This window comes from Saccopteryx bilineata, chromosome 6 (genome assembly GCF_036850765.1).
Source record: "Saccopteryx bilineata isolate mSacBil1 chromosome 6, mSacBil1_pri_phased_curated, whole genome shotgun sequence".
In the NCBI taxonomy this organism is placed as follows: Eukaryota; Metazoa; Chordata; class Mammalia; order Chiroptera; family Emballonuridae; genus Saccopteryx; species Saccopteryx bilineata.
Genome location: NC_089495.1, coordinates 20474233 through 20495714, shown reverse-complemented (window position 1 = coordinate 20495714; position 21482 = coordinate 20474233). Strand labels below are relative to the sequence as shown.

General features: G+C 35.3%; 1 protein-coding gene across 1 annotated transcript in view; it reads right to left on the bottom strand.

Annotated features, from left to right (window-relative positions):
* DLC1 (DLC1 Rho GTPase activating protein) overlaps nt 1-20638 on the bottom strand; it is a 368734-nt gene extending 348096 nt beyond the window's left edge. The window contains exons 1-2 of the mRNA XM_066236537.1: nt 20356-20638; nt 5753-6894 (exon numbers count right to left, since the gene is read on the bottom strand). Of these exons, the coding sequence (XP_066092634.1) occupies nt 5753-6772 (1020 nt within the window). The 5' untranslated portion in view covers nt 6773-6894; nt 20356-20638. The remainder of the gene's footprint in view (nt 1-5752; nt 6895-20355) is intronic.
* Between the last annotated feature and the right edge of the window lie 844 nt (nt 20639-21482).

The following is a 21482-nucleotide window of genomic DNA, read 5'->3' as shown; positions in this document are numbered from 1 at the left end:
AGGAAAATGATGTTTGTTATAAAGCAAAATATTAGAGCCCCAAATATCTGCAAAGATGTTTTGGTTTTCTGGTTGTTTATAAGGCAAAAGCCAGTTTAAATGGCATAAAATAATTTGATGGTTTTCAATGACTTAAGCGCACAAAATGAGCTACTCACAAAGCTACCAGCTTTACCTGGGACACACAGTCAACTAAAAACATGGCTGGAATGAACCGGTATTATACATCTACAGACCACTTTTCCATCTGGTAACAACTTTACCTTGACAACTCTAATTCTTGACCTCAGGAAACAAAATTTTAAAACAATACAATGTGCTCAACAGGACTGTGTCTTTAAAATCAGTGTGACCTTAGTGTAAATCAATTAACTGTTCTTATGACTCTATCTACAGAGCTATACAGAACCGGACAAAAGCGGATTCACAGTTGCTCATGTAGAAAATAATACAATAATTAATAAATAATAGTACAAGAAAACTCAGTGCTCAACGTATTCACAACTGTAAACCAACCTTTCCCCCACCCTGTGTATACTTATCCTGCTTTCCCTTCCTTCCCTCTGTATCACCTCTTGTCAGGCTTATTCACAAACTCAAATTCTTCCACTGGTCCTTGCTATCATTCAACATCCATTCTTGGGGCCTCAACCATATTTTCGTTTTTTATTTCTTAGACAAGTTTTTCCTTCCCTTTTATACTCATCCAGCTCAAGGTGACAGAGCAGTTAGATACACAGGTCTGGGGTTTTGAAAATATACACAATAATTATGTGTGTGCATGAGAAAGATGCTCTTTAAGGCACTTTTATGCTGGTTTTCTGTGATAGCAGTCAAATTTGAAGCATAAATGATACAATTTAGTTTATTGTTAGACTGGGGGTTTATCCCAGTTCAAATGTGCCATTGCATGTCTTCTCAAAGTTCGGACTATTTTTGCATTATCTTTCGGAGTTTATTTTGCTTTGTAATATGGTTTATTTTTTAATGTGAGCAAACGAAAACATCTTCATACATTTATGCAACTGTTATGGTTATTCAAAAATTTGGGAACTTTAAAAATAGCCTTTAGTGAAGACTGAATTTTGGCCTCTCTTTAATTAGTAAACCACCATCAAGAAGAAATATACTAGTTCTCTAAAAAAAAAATCTAACCTCAAGTTTTTTCCTACATATTTTCCATCTTCACATCTCATTTGGTTTTAAAAGACCACTTCTTAGACTGTCTCCCTCCTCCAGATTTCTTTGGAATTTGTTTCAGAATTTACTCTTAACCAGCTGCTTTACCCCAAAGACCCACCCACGCCCTATAAGTGCTGGTCCTATGCCACACGACCTTCTGGCTAGCTCATTTCTGATGTCTGCTCATAATCTATTTGGTTTCCCTTTGATTTTAGTGGCTTCACTTTAATGATACATTTCATCATATTCAGGAAAATTATTAGCTTAAAAGGTTAATATTTACATATACTACAAATACAGTCCTCTCCAATTGGAACTTCTAGTAAATATACGTGTAGCTATCCTTGATGGCCAAAAACATCATTGGAAAACAAGAAAAAAATATATCATGCAATACAGTAAATGCCTGCCAAGATTTATAGGTTTCAAGAAATGATCATTTATATTTACAGTACAGTGTCTTTAGAATACTATTTCAGTACATTCTGAAGATCACTCTTATAAGCTCTGTTTTTGTTTTCAGCTTTTGCAAGGCTTAGACTCTTGATTATATCCTGACCAAAGAGAAGAAAACAAACAAAAAACACTCATGCTCATAAATTCATTGAAGGATTTGGTTCACTCACATGACCATCAGATAATAGGCTGATTAAAGTTCTCTATCTAAAAAATTTTATTAGCTCATATTCTGTTTCACCTTTCCAAACTCTAATCTGAAAGCTGTCACCATAGCTGACAAAGAGTTTGGAAGCTACAGACAATTGATCAAACTCTTTTCAGATACTGGCATCTACTTCCTTTGACATGAAAATGTGTCTCTCCCAAAGGCTTATCTGTTGTAAACAAGACGCACTGGATGAGGACTCAAGTAGTTGAACTCGTCAATATTTTGAAAGACTTTATAAATATTTGTTTCCATTTGTAAAAGTAATAATAATCATGATAACAAGATGAAGGGTTGTTTTGTGTCAAGCAAAAATTGCTTCAAGTCATTTATACATCTAACATTATTTTCTTTATGTACATTTGTTAAGTACATGTATTTCTCCCATAATTCTATAGTCTTTTATAAAAATTATATTGGGTAAAAAGGGAAAATCCCTTGTTTCTACCCTTTTAATTCTATTATCTTAAAGTAACTGCTGTTAACAATTGTGTGCCTATTTAGCTAGGATTCAGCTGTCAACATAAAAATACTTCCAAACCTGTAAGAATTTTTAATGAGTTTATTTGAGCCAAATTGTCAACAATTGCCAGGAAACAAAGTCTCAACAGATTGAGAATGTGTTCCAGAATGTGGTGGTTTTACCACTTGTTTTATACAGAGACATAAAGGGGTTACATGAAATAGATTGGATTGGTGATAAATTAGGGAGGTGGGAGAAAGCAAGGGGAATAAAAAGTCATGAAACTTTTTTTACATAGGCAGGAATAAGATAGTTCATAGTTAATTAACATGGTAACAGTAACAGTGAAGGGATTTGTGGGTGCCTGCCCTGGTGGGACACTTGCCCCGGGAGGCCAGAAAGAAGATAACTCTCATGTTATCAGGTACAATATTGTAGATGCAAAAGACAACAGTCAGGCTGGATTCAGGTAAGGATTGACCTCTATTAGAGAACAATAACTGCCTAGGACATGACTACCCACCATGAACTGCTTTTAGTTAGAAAGTCTGCCCTGGCTAGATCACTAGGTTGGTGAGAACATCGCCCTGAAGCACAAAGGTTGCTGGTTTGATCCTTGTAGGGGCACATACAGAAACAGATTAATGTTTCTGTCTCTCTCTCTCCCTTCTTCTCTTGCTAAAATTCAATTAAAAAAAAAGATTCAATTTCCATCCATTCTGTGTGTTTACTTTATAGGTCTCTGGTTCTGTGAGGACACTATTCAAGGCTCACCCGAGCTGGTCAGGTTCAGCATGTGGTCCCTTTTCGTCCACACAGCATATTCTTATTTAATCATAGAGAGATTTATACCAGTATTAATATCTATATCTGTATCTATCTCTATATAAGTTGGGATATGCTAGATACATTGTTCTGTGCTTGGCATTTCCAGATACGTTGTAACATGAGCATCATGAGTTAGTATACATGGATCTCATTCCGTCTTTTTGATGGTTGCATAGCATTCCAAACTGTAGCATAGTTTATATATAAAATTTTATTATTAACTATATCATATACATAGTATTCTAAATGATAATTAAACATTCTTGATTGATGGAAATTTATTTTTTTATTTTTTGTCAGTAACATACACTTCACCTAGGAACATATCAGTACATAAATTTTTATAAAATTATTTTATTATTTCTTTTGACAAAGTCCTAAAATGGCTAATTGCCAAGTCAAAGGTATTTTAACTCATCAGTATAAGATAGAACAAAAATTCCTACATCATTTTATTCTAGAGGCTTCTCCTATAATCATACTTTTCCAGAGTAAATTCCAAATTTAAAATTTTGCATTAAACCTGGTTTTATAAGACATCACAATGTAGAGTCAAAACAAATATTTCACCAGACAATGCCATAACACTTTAGAGTGATGAAATACTTAAAATAGAATATTTAAGTTAGAACTTGTAGATGAGATATAATTACAGCTCTCACAATGCAACCATGCTATAGCGACATGTCCAAGAGCAAATTCTTTCCAGCATTCTTAGTATTGATAGAAATATCCAAGTGGTGAGCATATGTTTCTGGAATTTTTAATGTTTCTGTCGGCAGTTGGGCAGGGTTTGACTTACTTTAAGGGAGCTATGTCATAGGTTGGTTAATACTCTCTGATGTCATTATTGCATTCCCTCCAACAGATTTGATAGGATACACAAAAATTTCTGAAAAAGTGACCTGAACATTCCAATCTAAACAACTTGATGGAGCATTAGCATTTTAGTACAATTTATATAAGGAAGGGTTTGCCAGAAGCGCAGAATGATCCGTTGGTATATAGTTTGGGCACATTGATCTTTGCTGTCAAGTCTTTGGCTTCACTTAAACTGACTTATGACATGTCACTGATCTAGTTTGTTAGTGAAACCACAGTTTATGGAAACCAGATTTCTTTACCACAAAGAGAGTTGGAGATTTTTACCTGTTGTAGATCACTTACTTGAACAGAACTGAGAACATAAATTTTGTGTTATAATTACAATTACAGATTAATATTATATCAAAAGAGGGTCAAGGATGTCACACTACAGTGTCCAATAGGCATTGCTTTTTCAATGCCAATGGCCATATTGGATTTATAGAAGAAACTGTATGCATATTTATACCAGGATTATAGAGCACTACATTGTTGGAAGAGTTTTGGGAAAATCCTAACTACAAGACAAACTTTGGTCAAGTATTCACTAGCTAACCCATGCTTTATGTAACTCCACTCCAAACCTTGCTTCTCTCACCTCAAAACTACTTAAGGGAGCATAGCATCTAGCATTAGTCAGGGGGCCTTGGCATACAAAACTAATCTCAGTTATTGGCCCTTTTTTGTCAAGAGTTAAAGAAATGTTGATATATCTATTGATAATGAATGTGCCAGGGATCATTTCAAATAATATCAGCCTAGTTTTGCGAAGGGGGTATTGTTGCCCACATATATATATATATATATATATATATATATATATATACACACACACACACACACACACACACACACACACATATATATATGTATGTATATATATATGGGTCATTTCTAAAATGTAACTTATAGTACTTTCTCTATAATAAAATATGCTTTCCCAAGGGACAAAGAAACAAACCCAAATAAATGATATTAAATTTTAAAAAATACCTTGACTTTTTTTTTTGAAAATTAAAGGTTACTTTTCAGATGGGCTTTGAACACTATGCTTTCTGGTGACTCCTTAATCCCAACTAAAGAAAGTGAAACCAACTCTGTCTTCAACACAATCTCAAAATAAAACGTTCATAAACCATTGTAAATATTATTAAAGAAATGGGTAGGTTATTACATTTTAATTTTTACAAATTTTTTATTTTTTTTTATTTTTTTTTAATTTAATTATTTATTTATTTACAGAGACAGAGAGAGAGTCAGTGAGAGGGATAGACAGGGACAGACAGACAGGAACGGAGAGATGAGAAGCATCAATCATTAGTTTTTCGTTGCGCATTGCGACACTTTAGTTGTTCATTGAATGCTTTCTCATATATGCCTTGACCGTGGGGCTACAGCAGACTGAGTAACCCCCTGCTCAAGCCAGCGACCTTGGGTCCAAGGTGGTGAGGTTTTTTTTTTTTTTTTTTGCTCTAATCAGATAAGCCTGCGCTCAAGTTGGCAACCTCGGGTCTCAAACCCGGGTCCTCCGCATCCCAGTCCGACACTCTATCCACTGCGCCACCGCCTGGTCAGGCTAATTTTTACAAATTTTAATGGTTTCCCTGAGAGGTATTTTGAGTTACACAACTACATTACTGGGAAAAAGAAACATCTACATATCTCTTTAATATTACCAAAAGAAAAAAAGTGATGGAAACAAGGATATTTACAAAATTCCAAAAGTGAGATAATCTATGCATGTGTCTTACCTTTCTTTTGCGAAGTCTGACTTGATTATCTGTGGGTTCCTGGGTGGCCAGAGGCTCCTTTACGTGTAAACACTGCGTGCCATCTCCTGAGTTGACCTCTGGGAGACTCTTGTTTTGATGTTCTGAGAAACCACTCTTCCGCAGCCCATTTTCAGCTGACATTCCACTGGGGCAGGAAAGAGGCTGCAGAAGGCAGCTTCCAGTATCTGCTTTTAATAATGGCAGTCCTCTGTCTATACAAGGAATAGCAAAACACTCATCTTGTACTACACTGCAGGTGTTTCTTTCATGTTCCTCCTTAGGGAAGTCAGGTTTCCTTCGTTGCCGGGCAATTACAGCAGAATTAAGCAATTGCTTCTCAGGCACAGTATCCTTCACATTTAATGCATCACAGACATTTATTTGGGATGCATCTTTTATTTCACATAAGCTTATATCATGACAAAGCTCCAGGCTTTTACTTATAATATCAATAACTTTTCTCTCTCCCCTTTGTTCTACTAGTGCTAAATCAGTTCCACCAGCCAGTCCCCAGGACTTATAAACATCTTGGTTTCTTTCTGGGACAGGCAACGTCTTTAGTAAGGAGCCTGCTCCTTTGACGCCATGTTGGTCTGATGTTTTATGCCCTTGGGAAGTTAAAATCTGTTTATCGTCTTTAAGATATAGATCAGAATCGGTATCCTCATCAGAAACATGCACTAGTGTTTCTGTGCTGGCTTCCAGAGAAAGAAACTCCTCACCTTCGTGGCTGTCATTTTCATCCACCTCCTTTGAAATGTGACCCATTGGCCTTCCAGGGAAATGGCTCAGCTCTGATCCATGACAGCAGTCCGGTAGTGAAACACACTTCTCTTTGCGGTCCGCATTTAGAGTTGCATCTTTTTCCATACTTGCTTGCAAGCTGTCAGCTCCTAGTCCATGATGACATGGTGTGTTATGATCATCAGTACTAAAAGCCTGTTCCATCCATTGGGTCACATGTTCTTCCCAGCTTCTCTTTCTGATAGCTACAGACATGTCATTGTAGTTTAACAACAGATAGAGAGATACATTCCATATGAGACAAAAGGAGATGGAACTTGATGAAAGATTACTTCAAATTTGCCGATTGAAGAGAATGAGTTTTATCATTTCACCACCTGTTAAAAAATTTAAATATATATATATAGTTCAGTATATGATTCTAAAGTAAAAATATATCTTGGAAAAGAGAGCACTTAATCAGTATTAGAAAGATTGAGTTTATAAAATTTCTGTTTAATAGCTTTAATAGTGTCACCTTTTTAAGAAGCAGCTTAACATTAGAAGAAAATTTTACATCGAATGTTTCTGACCAGAAAGTCATTGACAATATTTTTAAATACCGCTGGATTAACTGATCTATTAATGAATAAAAAGATATAACTATTGAACACTGAAAACTCCAGTAAGAAAATATTTGGATTGCAATACTTAATAAAATTCACCAGAAGAAACTTGTTGCTCTAGCTTACCTGCTTTCCTAATTTACTTTTGTGAACATAGATTTTTACAGAAATCTATTTGCTGTTTGGTTTGAATTTCAACGAAGGCCACCAGGGAACTGCTCAAGCAAAATTTGAGCTATAGAGACAGCACTTGTAATGTATTAGTGTGCCAAAGAGCTAATACAGATCCTGAGCTATCAGGATGTAGTTACTCCAGGGAGTGACTAAGAAACATGAAATAATCCAGTTTAGCTCATATTAACACATAATTCATGGATAAGAAAGTGTAACACATACCATTTGCAATATCTCAGGATGAATACATTTATATGTATCCTATAACTGCTACTACTAGCTAGCTAGCTAGTATTGTTGAAGCCTAGAGAAATTAAATAACGTGCCCACGGTTATATATATATCCAGGAAGTGAGCCAGATTCAGACGAGGCCCTGGTTCTAAGGCCAGGATTAGATAGCCACTGTCTCCGTGGAATGAGATCCTACCTCCACCCCTTTCTGCCACAGATCTTTAGTATGTATATACTCTAAACTCAGGCAGGAATTCAGGGGAAGCAAAAGGGAGATGTGAGCATGCTAAAACAATCGGAATAATTCCTCAGAGCTTTTCATCTATTTATTTGGCTTCTATTGAGCTTAGTTTGTATACTTCTGTTTGAATTTGGCCATAAAAAATTCAAGTAAACAAGAAAACCAGGCATAAGATAAGGTCAGAATATAAACGCATTCCTGGTATCCATACTTTTTGCCTTGAATATTGCAACCCTTAGTTAAAAGACACAGATTATACCAGTGTAAACTCAGCCTTATAAAATGTTATTCCATAATGAAATCAAACTAATAGAGTGTAAAAGAAAAATCTCCAAAAGCAGACACTTCTAGTTTGTACTTCACATAAGAATTTCCAGTACAGAACATGGATTGGCTTATGGATTTTAGCCATAAACAAGATTAACTGCTGTGCTGGTTTTGGGTCACTCCAGTCTATCGAAAAGAGGTCTGACTCCTCACCAAAAATTTCAAGCTATTCTGACTAAGTTCTAAGCACATGCCAGAAAGGTAAATATTCCCATCCTGTGGAGACCAGTGAAGTGAAGGAATGTACTAGAATTTGGTTCCCTAGCCTGACCAAATATCTTTCGGGCTACTATTTGGTTCCCTCAAAGGTCTGTGAGCATCTTTGAAAATGGTCAGCCTTCACATTTTCCATGTTGGCATTCATTCTGCACTCAAATGAAAATGTAAAGTCCTTGAATTCCATGCATAAGTCATTATAGTGTGGGAGGTTACAGAAAGTGGAAAAAACACATAGATGCAGGTCAGAAAATTCTTGCTTTCATGGGCAAATTTGGGCTGTAATAGGGTGGTTCTGTTTTAGATGCTTTCTTTTCTTTATTTTTATCCAGTGTAGAAAAGAGAGGGCTAACTTAAGAAATGCCAAGTGGTATCACTGTGTCATTCCTAAATCACATTTACATTTAAATTGAGACTGAATTCTGGTTTCCTTTCTTTTACTAAGGAGAAAAAGAGTTTTATTAACCCCTTGGGGAACAGATTATATTAAATTTTGCTTTTAAGACCTTATCATAATATTAATTAACTAATTCCACCCAACCTTAAGAAGTAAGTAAGTGCTTTATACCATCAAGGGAAGACGACAGTTCAACAAGTTCTGAGACAATCTGGCTACAAAGAGAGATTAAGAATTAAATATATACTAGCTCCTTCTGTCCTAATATAGTACATAGTGTTAACTCCTTCTGTCGTAGTCTCTATTCTAGGTTATTTCCCAATTATTCTCGTGAATAATGTGTCTTTACATTGAAGATCAATGTCCTAATTATTGTTATGATCATCATCACTACATTTTGAGTGCTCATTGCATAATATTCTGTGGTCTGACAGATTAAAATAATATATCTACAAGCTTTCTTATTAACACTTAAATTCTGGTTTGTAATATTTATAGTTAAAATCTGCCTGCACGATCTAAAAGCTGAACAGAATATTAACAATAAGGAGCACTGGATTAGTTTCAGTCACCTCTCAGCATATGGGCCTGACTTTCTAAACCATCTGAATTAGGTACAATCCGTCCTATATGTAAGATGATAAAATCCTTCAAAAAGTCCAAGTCCTTATGACCAGCTTCACCAGGATGCCTTATTTAAAATTATACTTCTAACTACTGACTTCTTATTTTGTAAATTTCTATTACATTTTTTTGGTAATCTTTTTTTATGTAGTTTCATTCAGAATGAGCTCAGCTGCTGAGTGTTTGGATGAAGGGTCTGGAAAAGTGTAGGTCATTCCAGGGTGTTGATTTTATGAAGTGAATTTCCATGGGGATTTTTCACTTCTTAAATGCATGTGTTCAAACACCACTGTATTAACATTATAAGAGACTGTGTGTATTCCAATTATGTAAATTTCCACAAAAATATTTGTGAATTGTCCAAATATATTTTTTTGTGATATTAATGCACAGGATGTTCAGACACAAAGTGATTTCAAATTTATCATTTGGGTTAATTTTGTAGCACTTAACACTGCATAAGATAAGCATTTTTATGACACACAGTATATCTTTTTAAAATTAATTATAATTGTACTAATAAACAACTACAAATGAATACATTCTATTGAGAATCACTGACATATATCTGATATCAGTGATCATGGCTCTTCTTTGAACTTGCTGCTGAAATAAATACATACCTTAGATTTTGGCCTGGCAATTGTCCCTAAGGAAGAAGAGTTTAATGATAATCATTATTGCTGATTCTATAGCCTAGAAGAACATGAGGCAAATGAAGGACTTATTGTTGGCAGTACTGTAGAACTGACGGTAACACTGCCTGATCATCATTCATTCAACAAGTGTCTATTCTGTACCCAATGGGACACAGAGATTCTGCTAAATATTGGGAATATAGTCCTACATATATAATATATGCAACCTTTCCTAAAGAAGCTTTCAATTTTTTGGAAGAAATTCATGTAAACAAGAATAATAAGTTCTTGCACAAATACCATGGAAAATTTAACACAAAGAAGGGGATCATCTATCCTCCCTTCCTCTTTCTTCTTTCTCTCTCTCCCTCTTTCCCTCCCTTCCTCCCTCTCTCCTTCCTTCCCTCTCTCCGTCCCTTCTTCCTTCCTTCTTTCTTTCCTTCTTTCCTTCTTTCTGTAGTGTTGGGAATGGTGCAAATGTTAAATAAGGCTTCCTGTGGAGGAAACCCCTGAATGAGGCCTTCTGTGAGAAATTTCCCACCTCCAATGCATGCAGGTCAAATGGAAATTGAGATAGATTTTCTACTATATGTGGTAAGTCTTTCTTTCTTTCTTTCTGGCTTCAGATGTTTACTATTCTACAAAATTGCTTACAACTTGAAAACTCATTGACCACACAATGGTAGCAAATTTCTATGGAACATTTCAAAGAAAATTGATGAAAGAAATTTTTCAAAGAAAAAAAAATCAGAGAATTTTCCAGAACTAATGACCTAAATTTTCAGATTGAAGAGAATTCATGGAGTAGGCAATAATACAAAGAATAAAAATAGACCATACCAAAAAAACATTTTTGTGAAATTTTAGGAATTTATAGGTAAACAAATGGTAATAAATATTATCAGAGAGAGAAAAAAGAGATTATATATTAGGTACTGGGAATCCTAATGGTACTAGATTTCTCAACACTAAAAATAAGACAGACAAATATACCTTCAAAGTTATGGTAGGAAATTATTTCTACTTTGAAATTATATGAGAAGCCTGAAATCCTTTTTCCTCTTCTCAGGAGACTACTGAAGGAATAATTCCACCCAAATTGGAGAATAAAAAAGTAGAAAAGAAACATGGCAAGAAGGAAGCCATGAATTCAACACAATGGCTCAGGAATGAATTTCCAGAGTGAAATTTATGGAACAGGTTGTGGACAATCATTTCACATAAATTCTAACTTTTTCTACAAGAAATGTCTCTAAGGAAAAAGAAAAACCATGGAAATAATAAATTATATAATGTATGTGACCAAATTGAGTAAAGTCAGACAATTTAAGGCAAAGAATTAGTAATGATTATATAGAGAACTAAGGAAATCATTTAACCCTAACAAAAACAAAGTTTTTTGAAAAAGGAAATATAACCATAATATACTACCTGGATTAGTTGTAAATTTTTTCAGTAACCAAGATAATGCAAATAGTAAACACTGACTCAATCAAAATTATGGAACAACTATTTCCAGAGCACAAGGTTTTGTGGGGTGCGCAGTTAGCGATGGTGAGCAGGATAGTTTTAGAGAGCTGATGTTTAATTTTCTATGGTGGGGGATTGACTGATAATGTCTACAATGGAAAAAAAACATATTAGAATCACATTGTGTGTTTAGAAGTACGGAAGTAAATATCAGGAGAAATAGCTAAAACCAATCTTAAGTGTTATGATTCAGAGTATTATTTGCTTAAGATAGGAAAAAAAAGTATCTATGAATCTCAGAAATCAAGTTAAATAATAATCTATAGTTTAATGTTTCAGAGCAGTAATTTTGAGTTGATGTATAAGTAGTATGCCTGTAGTTTCTCTATAATATCAATAGGTTCAAACTAATCCCCTTTGTTCCTGCTCCACTCAGCACACAAGCACCTCACAATTACACACATACTTGCTCATACTTTCAACAAAATAAAGGTGCCAGTTTGGGTAGTTATTTTTGGCTACCAAGGTCAGTGCAGTTTTCCATGAGGTGATTTCTTTCATGGCTTCCTTTCTTCCCTCACCCCTTCTGGCAACTCCTGAAATTTAGGACAGGGAGCCTTGGCAATCCTCTTATTAGCAATATAGTCTTTTAAAAATATTACCTGAATAGAAGTTTAAGACATAGAAAATAATATATAAATAACATTAAATGAGTAAGTACATATCAAAAGAGGAATTCTTTATGATGTTATTTTAGCACTTTTCCTGGATACCTCACCCACAGTTCTTGAAAAGATGGCAACTTTTTAATTCATCATTTTGAATGTAGATATCTTCTTTTGTTCTTTTAGAACACAGATTTAATATATATATATATAAAATACATATATATAAAATCCATAAGCATATACAGGTATATATGATTGACCCCTGGATAATTTTAAAACATATTTACATAAATCTAGATGTTTAATAGAAGAGAAAATAAAGACATAGGTAATAGTACTGCCAATTTCTCTTTATTTTTCTACTTTTTCCTTAGCTAGCTAGAGCTTTTTCTGGTTTCCTTTAGGGCCTCTCTTCTTAATTACCCATTCCACATTAAATTTTTAGGATATGTGTTCTTACTACTAGTTTAAAGTATATAGATGTGTAATATTTATTACATAGCATGCTCTCAGTTGCTCTGGGAAAGAAGCGAGAATATAAGGGGAATAACCTTTTAATTTAAAGGAGGTTCAACTCTCTGAAATACATTCTTGGTCTTCCAAGAATGTTTCTAAATCAAGAAAAGAACACTTGATTTAGTGTTCTTCAAAAGAACACTGGCCTGCTTTGCTACTACTGAAAAGGGTCCAGTTGGTGAGATGAAAAGATTGGGAACATCTATAGTGATCTGAAATCTTAACGTAGCTTAGCCTATTCTCAAGAAGTCACATTTCCACATAGTAAGAGCCGCCCCAAACACTTTGAATTGTATTAATCATTAGAACAGAATCAACAAGAGAGAAACAGACATAATCACAGCTGAATACAGTTTTTCAAGTGTGCGCTCACTAATGTCAACATAAACCTTTATAACAGTGAGCATTTGTGGAGGCTGCAATGAAGTTAATTCCCTTGATGGAGCTGCCAAAGAACAAATCATCTAGCAACCTAAATTGTACCTCTGGGTTACCTCTGCACTGTCCCTAACTCCGTGATATAACATGAAGAGGATTGCTCCTCATTGTCAACCTGGTGTGACATGTGCAAGAAAGCACGGACCAGATGATTTTCTCAATTACTTCGTGTAAATATATGAACAATTAGCAAAACATGATAATAACAGCACAGTTAAAAACGCATTTCTACAAGTCTAGTCAGAGTAGCCAACCCTTATTAAACACAGTGCTTTTTCTTTAAAATAGTCATGGTAGCCCTGGCCTGTTGGCTCAGCGGTAGAGCGTCGGCCTAGCGTGCGGAGGACCCGGGTTCAATTCCCGGCCAGGGCACACAGGAGAAGCGCCCATTTGCTTCTCCACCCCTCTGCCGCACTTTCCTCTCTGTCTCTCTCTTCCCCTCCCGCAGCCGAGGCTCCATTGGAGCAAAGATGGCCCGGGCGCTGGGGATGGCTCCTTGGCCTCTGCCCCAGGCGCTAGAGTGGCTCTGGTCGCAATATGGCGACGCCCAGGATGGGCAGAGCATCGCCCCCTGGTGGGCAGAGCGTCGCCCCTGGTGGGCGTACCGGGTGGATCCCGGTCGGGCGCATGCGGGAGTCTGTCTGACTGTCTCTCCCTGTTTCCAGCTTCAGAAAAATGAAAAAAAAAAAAAAATAGTCATGGTACCTAATCCAAATTAGGTAAGGCTAGAATTAAACTGTGGGAGAGAGAGAGACCTTTAATAACATTATGTCAGAATTTATCTCCATTTGATTGCATGCAGATTTCCTTTTTTTAGTAGTAGTCTCTGTCTTAATCTTTCACAAAATCATTATCCATCTACTTCGACATCCTTTGCCAACTCTCAGATTTTACTCATTATGCCTCATTAGCTCTCTCTGTAGAAGGAAACAAACTCCTGTTAAAATTCTTTATTGGTAAATTGCTTAAGTGAAGCTTAAAATATTATGTATGAACTAGCTTTCATATCTTTAGGCTGTCTGAAGAGCATTTAAAATTTTAGTAAATTACAGAGTAAACCACCTATAATGAGCTAAGTCAGTGGAATAAGTAGTCCATCACTTTTTCCAAGGGACACATCCAAGCTTCCATTATTTTTGGTCTTTAAAAAAATAAAATGAAGTAAGTAGGTACCCAATTAAAAAAATTCTTTTTAATATTTTTCTATTTTTATGTATATTTCAGTTCTTTTGAGCTTGGAAAACTTTCTCATTCTTAGCTTTCAGAGTCAAAGATATTCCAGGAATCGAGCAAACTGGCAAATTAACTCCGTCAATCCGCTAGAAAACAGCTCATCAGAAAAGAGTAGGGTGTTACAAAATTGCAAGGTATTATTTCCATGGTACCTTCTATTTTTACCTCCAGGTTCCTTCTATTTAATGTCGTCCTAGTAGTTTCTAATTTTCTTATAGGGAGGAGCCCAGATACTGGCAATGTTTGACTTACCACCGCTTTATAGCTCAGTTTAGCCAGGTTTGCAAATTCTCTTAACATTCTCTTGAGTAACCCACATGTAATTTGAGGAAATATTGGAACATTTAATGATACTGTTTGATAGCACTAAGATTTTTTTTGGGGGGAGGGGTAATTGGTTTCCAAGAGGTCTCAGAATTAACACAGTCATGGAGGGCAATATTGCATAATATATACAATAATTTCTACATACCTGTCTTTTCTTTGGCTTTTCATGTTGTATTTTTTTTAAGCACACAGTATTCTCAAAAATAGTGTTCTGTCCTATGCAGAACTCTTTGAGTATTTAGAACTACATATCATAGATATTTCTACAATTAAATTAATCAATTAATAACTAATATATATTGCCTTACTATTTCTGTATATAGAATCACTTATAACCAAAGAAAAGTATTGCCTTCACTCTGAACTAGTTTCACATGGAATTTTTTATGCAACAGGAAATAGCTTAGAGTTAAATTTGATATCAGGAGTTTGGCTGCCTTTTCTTGGATGGCAAATCAGTAGGAGTGCAATGTGGTTTTGCCTTATTATAAAAAGATATTTCTATTCAACAAGAGACATGGATTATAATGCTTATCATCAGCATGGTGAGATGTGGCTTTGCTTTAAGTGGTCACTCTCTATTTTTAGCTTTGCTATCATTTCTAAGAACACTCTATCAGTAGACACAGTAATCACTAAATATAAGTAAGAGATATGACTACATCAACACAGGTGCTCAGATAGCGAGGTGATAATAAGATACTGAGATTTCATTCAATAAGTACAACTTTTGCTAAAATGAGGAATATAAAAACATTGGGCACTTAGCTACTTCTGTTAGGTTGGTATCATCCTACCAGTGGTCAGTGCCTCTGAGATCAACTTTCATTTTCCACATTTAATATCTATAATTCTCATTTTATTTAATCATATTCTTATGTGCATTTAAGCTTGTTTTTATTACCCAGTGTTCTTCTATATGTCCAAGTAATAGGTGCATTAAAAATTTTGATGATCATGATAATAATAACAACAGTTAAAAAAAAGCTTCCACTTATGAAGCATTTGTTGTGGGTCAGGTATTTACTTACACTATCTCCTTTAGTGATAATACTCACCAATACTCTACGAAGTAGGTACTATCATCACTCTACCTTTACAGGGAGGAATTTTGGTGGGACTAAGTCACTAGCTCATGTCAAACACATGTTAGTGGGAAGAAATTACTAGTGTCATTTTTCTGTGAAAGGAAGATGGCTGTTAAAGAATGCTCCCCCTGCCCTGTGATTTGGGTTCGTTACCTAAGTTTATGTTCCTCAGTTTTCTCACTTCTATAATGAGAATAATAAAAAATTGTTGAGGGGAAAATTGTAACTATTGAGCTAAAATGACAATAATGAGCTAAGAGTACACACAGAACACTTAACTCATGGCATATCGCAAGAGCTCACTAGATGCTAAGTCACATGCTGCAGCTGCTGACAATGATGTTGACTCCCTTAGTTCATGGTAAACCTTAGCTGCAGAACCCATGGCTCAGTCTGAGCTATATTTCCATGTAATTTTAATACAGATGAACAATTTTGACCAAAACATGAACCACCATGATTCTTCCTTTCTTGATTCATTGATTTATGCTTTTTAAAACAGATTTGTTTATTATACTGTATGCAAAATAATTTGCATATACAACATCCCATGTGACGCTCAAAGTGACCCAGTGATACAAATATTTTCACTGCCTTTCCCACTTTACCAATAAAGAGCAGAGCTCAATGTAGTTATGGAGCCTGCTTCAAATCTTAGAGCATCAAGTGGCAAAGATGCAAATTAGAGCCGTTTTCTGACTCTGCTCATTGGACTTTTCAGTAAACTGCTCCATTTAAATCATGGAAAATTCACTGGTGCGTTGTGCTCACTGGCCTTCTATAACTTTTAATTTCAAACTATTTCTGGATGCTCTGCTTCCTTCTGGTTCTTAATGAACTTGTAATGGCAACTTATGAGAGTGTCATTAACCTCTGGCCTCAGGCTCTGATGACTCTTGACAACCTCCTATTTTCTTTCCCCTTTAAAAATTATTATTCTATCATTACAAGATGTTTGAAAAAAAAGTTCCACAACCCTTAATCTTCAAGCCTAGTTTTGCTTTCTTTTCTTTCCTCTTTCCTTCCTGTTTATTCACAGACATTTATTGACAAACAAGTATTGACAGCACCTGACATGATCTGAATTTTGCTAGTTTCTGGGAATAAAAAGAAACACTGAATTTCTAAATTTGCTTTCTGATCTTCCTACTTTCTTCCTATCTTATTTCCAATAACAGGAATGATTTTATCTTTGCATTATTTGAATTGTATTTGGTAAAACACTTTGTTAATTCAGCCTAACACTAAGCAACCTTTTCCCATGCACAGCTCGCCACAATACTTTTTGTTTACCCATCTATCTTAATTGATGTGCAAGTTCATATGCACCTTGTTTACATTACCTTTCACCTTGTTTTGTCTGTGTCAGAGTCCCTGTATAATCTTTTCAAGTTCACTTATTTACTCTATAATCCACTGAATCAAAACCAATCATCTTTTTAAAACTAAGTCTCAAGGTCCACATTTCATCTTTATTCTGTTTAACTTCCTTAAAAACTAAGCCTATCTATTTCTCAAAACTCTATGAATTGACTAGCAGTTTAATGCCAAAATAGAACCAGGCAAGTCAGTGTATTTCTATATCTACACCAAATTTAATCTGCACTTGGGCTTCTCCACCTGTTCAGTGTAAACTGCGCACATAAGGGGCTTCCCATTCAAGTGGGGGGAAGAAGGCACAGTATTCATGCCACTTCCTTCAAATCTGGATTTGTTTCTTTTTTTCACTTCCCCCTCATCTTCTTTAAATTTTCATGTCTCAAATTCTTGACATTTTTCTAATTTCATAATAAAATTCTCTGATCCAGATCTAGGCCCTCTCTGGTTTGGAACTTTTCTGTACTGTAATAATTTCTTCAGAGAGAATCTGAGCATCTTATTGTAAGATAACACCAACTACTGAAACCAATTCATTCATTCTCCAGAAAGAAACAAATAAGATAAAAACAAAAGGTAAATTCTACATGTTCAAATTTAAATTTATTTTAAGCCTAGAAGACTCATCTTCTGTAAGATTACATCAAACCTAAAAATTCTACTTTTTTTTTTTTTTAAATAAGGCCCTTAGAATGATGCACTCTCTTTTACTAGGCCCTCTAGGAAATTTGCAGTCAGTTATACAGGCTGTTTCTTTACTGCATTTGTTCCTCATCTCAATAATTTGGAATGTGGTAACACTGGAGGTGTTGAGTAATGTAATTTTTAAGTGGTAATGACATCCAATCTGTTTCATAAAAATAGGGGAAAAACATCATTACACACATTCTCTTAAAAGAAATAGCATGAACTAGCAATGACATATATTAGTTTTATGAGAAAAGCTCTTGCCTTGGAAAGGGCTGTGTCTCATTCAGTGTGCATAGCACATATATTGTCATGTATGACGGATGATACAGATGAAAGAGCCAACTCTCCCATTTTACACTGTGCTGCTGGTCAGCTGTTTATTTACATACTGTAACAAATTCTGTATTCTAAACTAAATGGCCTTACAGAAGGTTCGAAGTAGATATAATCAATGAAAAGATTAAAAATAAGCTACAGAAGGGAAAATGAAAGGAAGTGGGCTTATTAGGTTTAGAAATATACACTTATGTTTTCATATGTCCATTTAGGCTTTTTATAGTTCCACTGAGGAAAAACCCATAGAACTGGAAATAGACTGCAGCAATAGAAACTTAAGTTAGATAAATGGAAGAAAGTCTGCATCCATTAAACCAGTTTCAGTGGGGGATGGGTTAATAACATCTCCTCTGAACATTACTGTTTGGGTAAGTTCATTATGGTACCATTTGAATGCAAGGATATGAACCAGACAAGCTCTGTTCTAGCCCTATGTTCTTAAGTAACATACGTTTAAAATTACTGTGATTATTAACATATGGATTGATTCTTTTGGCATAATCATGAAATGCAACAAAATAGTGACAAACAAGTTACTCCCTTGAAGAATTTGTTGAAGGCAAATCAATGTTTTTAAAGAAAACTTGCATTTGAGTAAATTTGATAGTTTTTTTAAAAACCATTTTTCCCACACTGTAATTCTCGTGGCAGCTTATTATTTTTTTTAAAGAAGCGCTCTGATTCTCTGTCTTAAAGTCGACTTTCACTGGGCATGTGAATATTTTATTCTGCATAAGCATTATCTGAGAGCAGGATGATGTAGTATAAAGATATTTGAAGTATAAACCGGGATACAGGGGTTCCACTGTCATCTCTTCTACTAGCTAGTGGTCTGACCTGGGACAGGCCATTTTTCAATGTCATTTCTTAGCTCCTGTGGCAACCTCAGAATGGTGTTAAAGAGTGATGTCTTATATTATTAGTTTCTTCCTTGAAATTCTATTCAGAGATTTTATTAAATAACAAGTTATATGTCAGTATTTTGTATTTTAACATTCTTACAAATAGATTATCTTTAATATTTAGTCTTAACATTACTTAAATTAGTGAACAGTTAAGATTTATTAATATAAGTTATTCCAGCATAGAATTTAAGAATAAATGCCTAATGCAGCAAATGGTCCCCTTGCAATATGTAAAAGTTTATAATTAAGACAGTTAATTCCTTATGATACAACTGTCAAATAGCTCTTATCTTTAGTATATATTTTGTGTTCATCTAACAGGTTTAGAAATACATGTTTAATCCCTTTACATACCATTGCATATTATTTTTATAAAAAGGTTATTTTTTTCTAAATATTCAGAAATATAAAGATAACACTATGTTATACATTAAAAGTCAATACCATTTTAGTCATTACTAAATATATTTCCTCATATATGGCACATTTAAACACTTAAGATACCTTACAGAGACTGTTGCCCAGTGGAAATATAATCTTATGATTATATAAATTATAAACACATGACCATATAATTGTAGTGATTTCCGGCTGCCTTAAAATTATAATGATGAATGTTGTTGTCATTGAGATTTACTTCAATTATTCAAAAATATTCACAAAAATATGACCTGACCAGTGACTTCAGGGAAGTTAATAAAAATTAAATTCAGTGCTGATATTAAACATTTTGAAAATCAGATTAAATACTACTTAAGAGTGGTTAAATTTTATGCATTTACTTTCTTTAATTAATAAAATATTTAGGCTGTATCTCAGCAGCTTGAGCTGTGGTTAATATTGGTTTGGGAAAATATGGAGGAATTTAATCATCATATTTTAAATGAGACAAATATTCTTTGGAGATTAAGAAAGTCACTCTAGTGCTATCTGCTCTCCCTGTTGGCAAGAGAAAAGAGATAAAAAAGAATTCATTGACACCTCACACTTATGTGTGAGAATAAGTGTTTGTTTCATATTATGCCATGTAATAGGAAACTTGGTCTTGTAGTTCTATTCATAAATAAATTAAGAATAAAAAGGGATTAAAACAAAGTCTTAGTTTATGGAGGAAAAGAATAAATTCTCTGTGGAGCCTATTTTAGAACTGACATTTTGCTAAAACAATTTGACTCACAGTTTTCTACTCACAACATTTCCCACTTCTGATTTCATGGCTTAGCTCTAAAACCTAGGAACTCACTGCTCTGTGCAAGATGCTAACATTTATCCCCATCTTTCTGCCTCTTCAAAGATTGCCTCCAAGTAGAAAGATAGATAGTCCACAGCGTCTTACCTAGACAGCGAGGAGCTGAAACTCCAAGGCATGACATTGTTCAACTCTCAGGTTAGGGAAGAAGTCCGTCCCCGTTACTTTCTCCAACATATAAGTTCACATTTCATGGTTGAGATCATGGCTCTATTCTAAGCAGTTTTACGCAGTGTGTGATTCTAACAAAAACAGCCTCCGCAGCTGGAGGGAGCCTTAGCTAGAGCAGGAGTCTGTCAAGGCGTTCCTAGTGACTTCTGTCTACTAAATTCAGACTGATGTTTTGCGAAAGGGGCCTCCACAAGCAGGCCCAGATTGCCTGGGAAGCATTTCCTGCCTCTGCGGAGTGTGCATGTGAGAAAGACTGCACGAAGCGGAGGGGAGGGGGAGGCGAGCCCGCTGGGCGTTGTAGGAGTTCTGATTTTACACAGCACTGAAGTGAGTTTGTCAAAGCTCTTGAGGTGATTAGCTGGAGAGTCATAAAGTCGTGGAGCTTTTTCTATCCCACATTGCTTATGAGAAAAAAGAAAAAGAAAAACAGTTCTCTCCCTCCTCTACAACTTTTCCACTCTATTAAATGTATAGACACAACTTAACCAAAATACCTTTGCAGCTCTCCTTTCAAAACATCTCTTAAGGGAGCAAGAGGACTTGAGTTTTCATACCGTAATTCTTCTAAATTTGAAATCCTTTTTGATACCACTCACAAGCTAAAATGCTGCAGCCTTACAACCTAGGTTATACCTGAGATGATCTGTAAGTAAAGTCCCAAGAATCCAGTAAACAGAATGGTTTCTTTAAGATCCGGCCGGTCCCAAGAATCCTTCGTAGAATTAAAGCAGTTTGCGTCCTGGCTCATGTAGCTTTACTTCTAGTCAAAATCCTCCAGTTCACAAATCCAGTGCTGGAAAGGCAGAAGGCAGACTCCATCTTGATCCTATTACAGCCCTGCTGACATTAACCACTTGCAACTGCTTCCCTCCAGCATGACGGAGTCCCTGAATCACATCTCGAAAGCAGTTCACAGGGTCTGCATCCTTCGTCCGACGCAAATTTTGTGAACTATCATCTGTTTATCTTTTCTGCTTTCTTGTGCCTCCACTGAATGACTTCCTCCTAGCTGCTCCAGGCTGGGAACTTGGACTACCATTTGG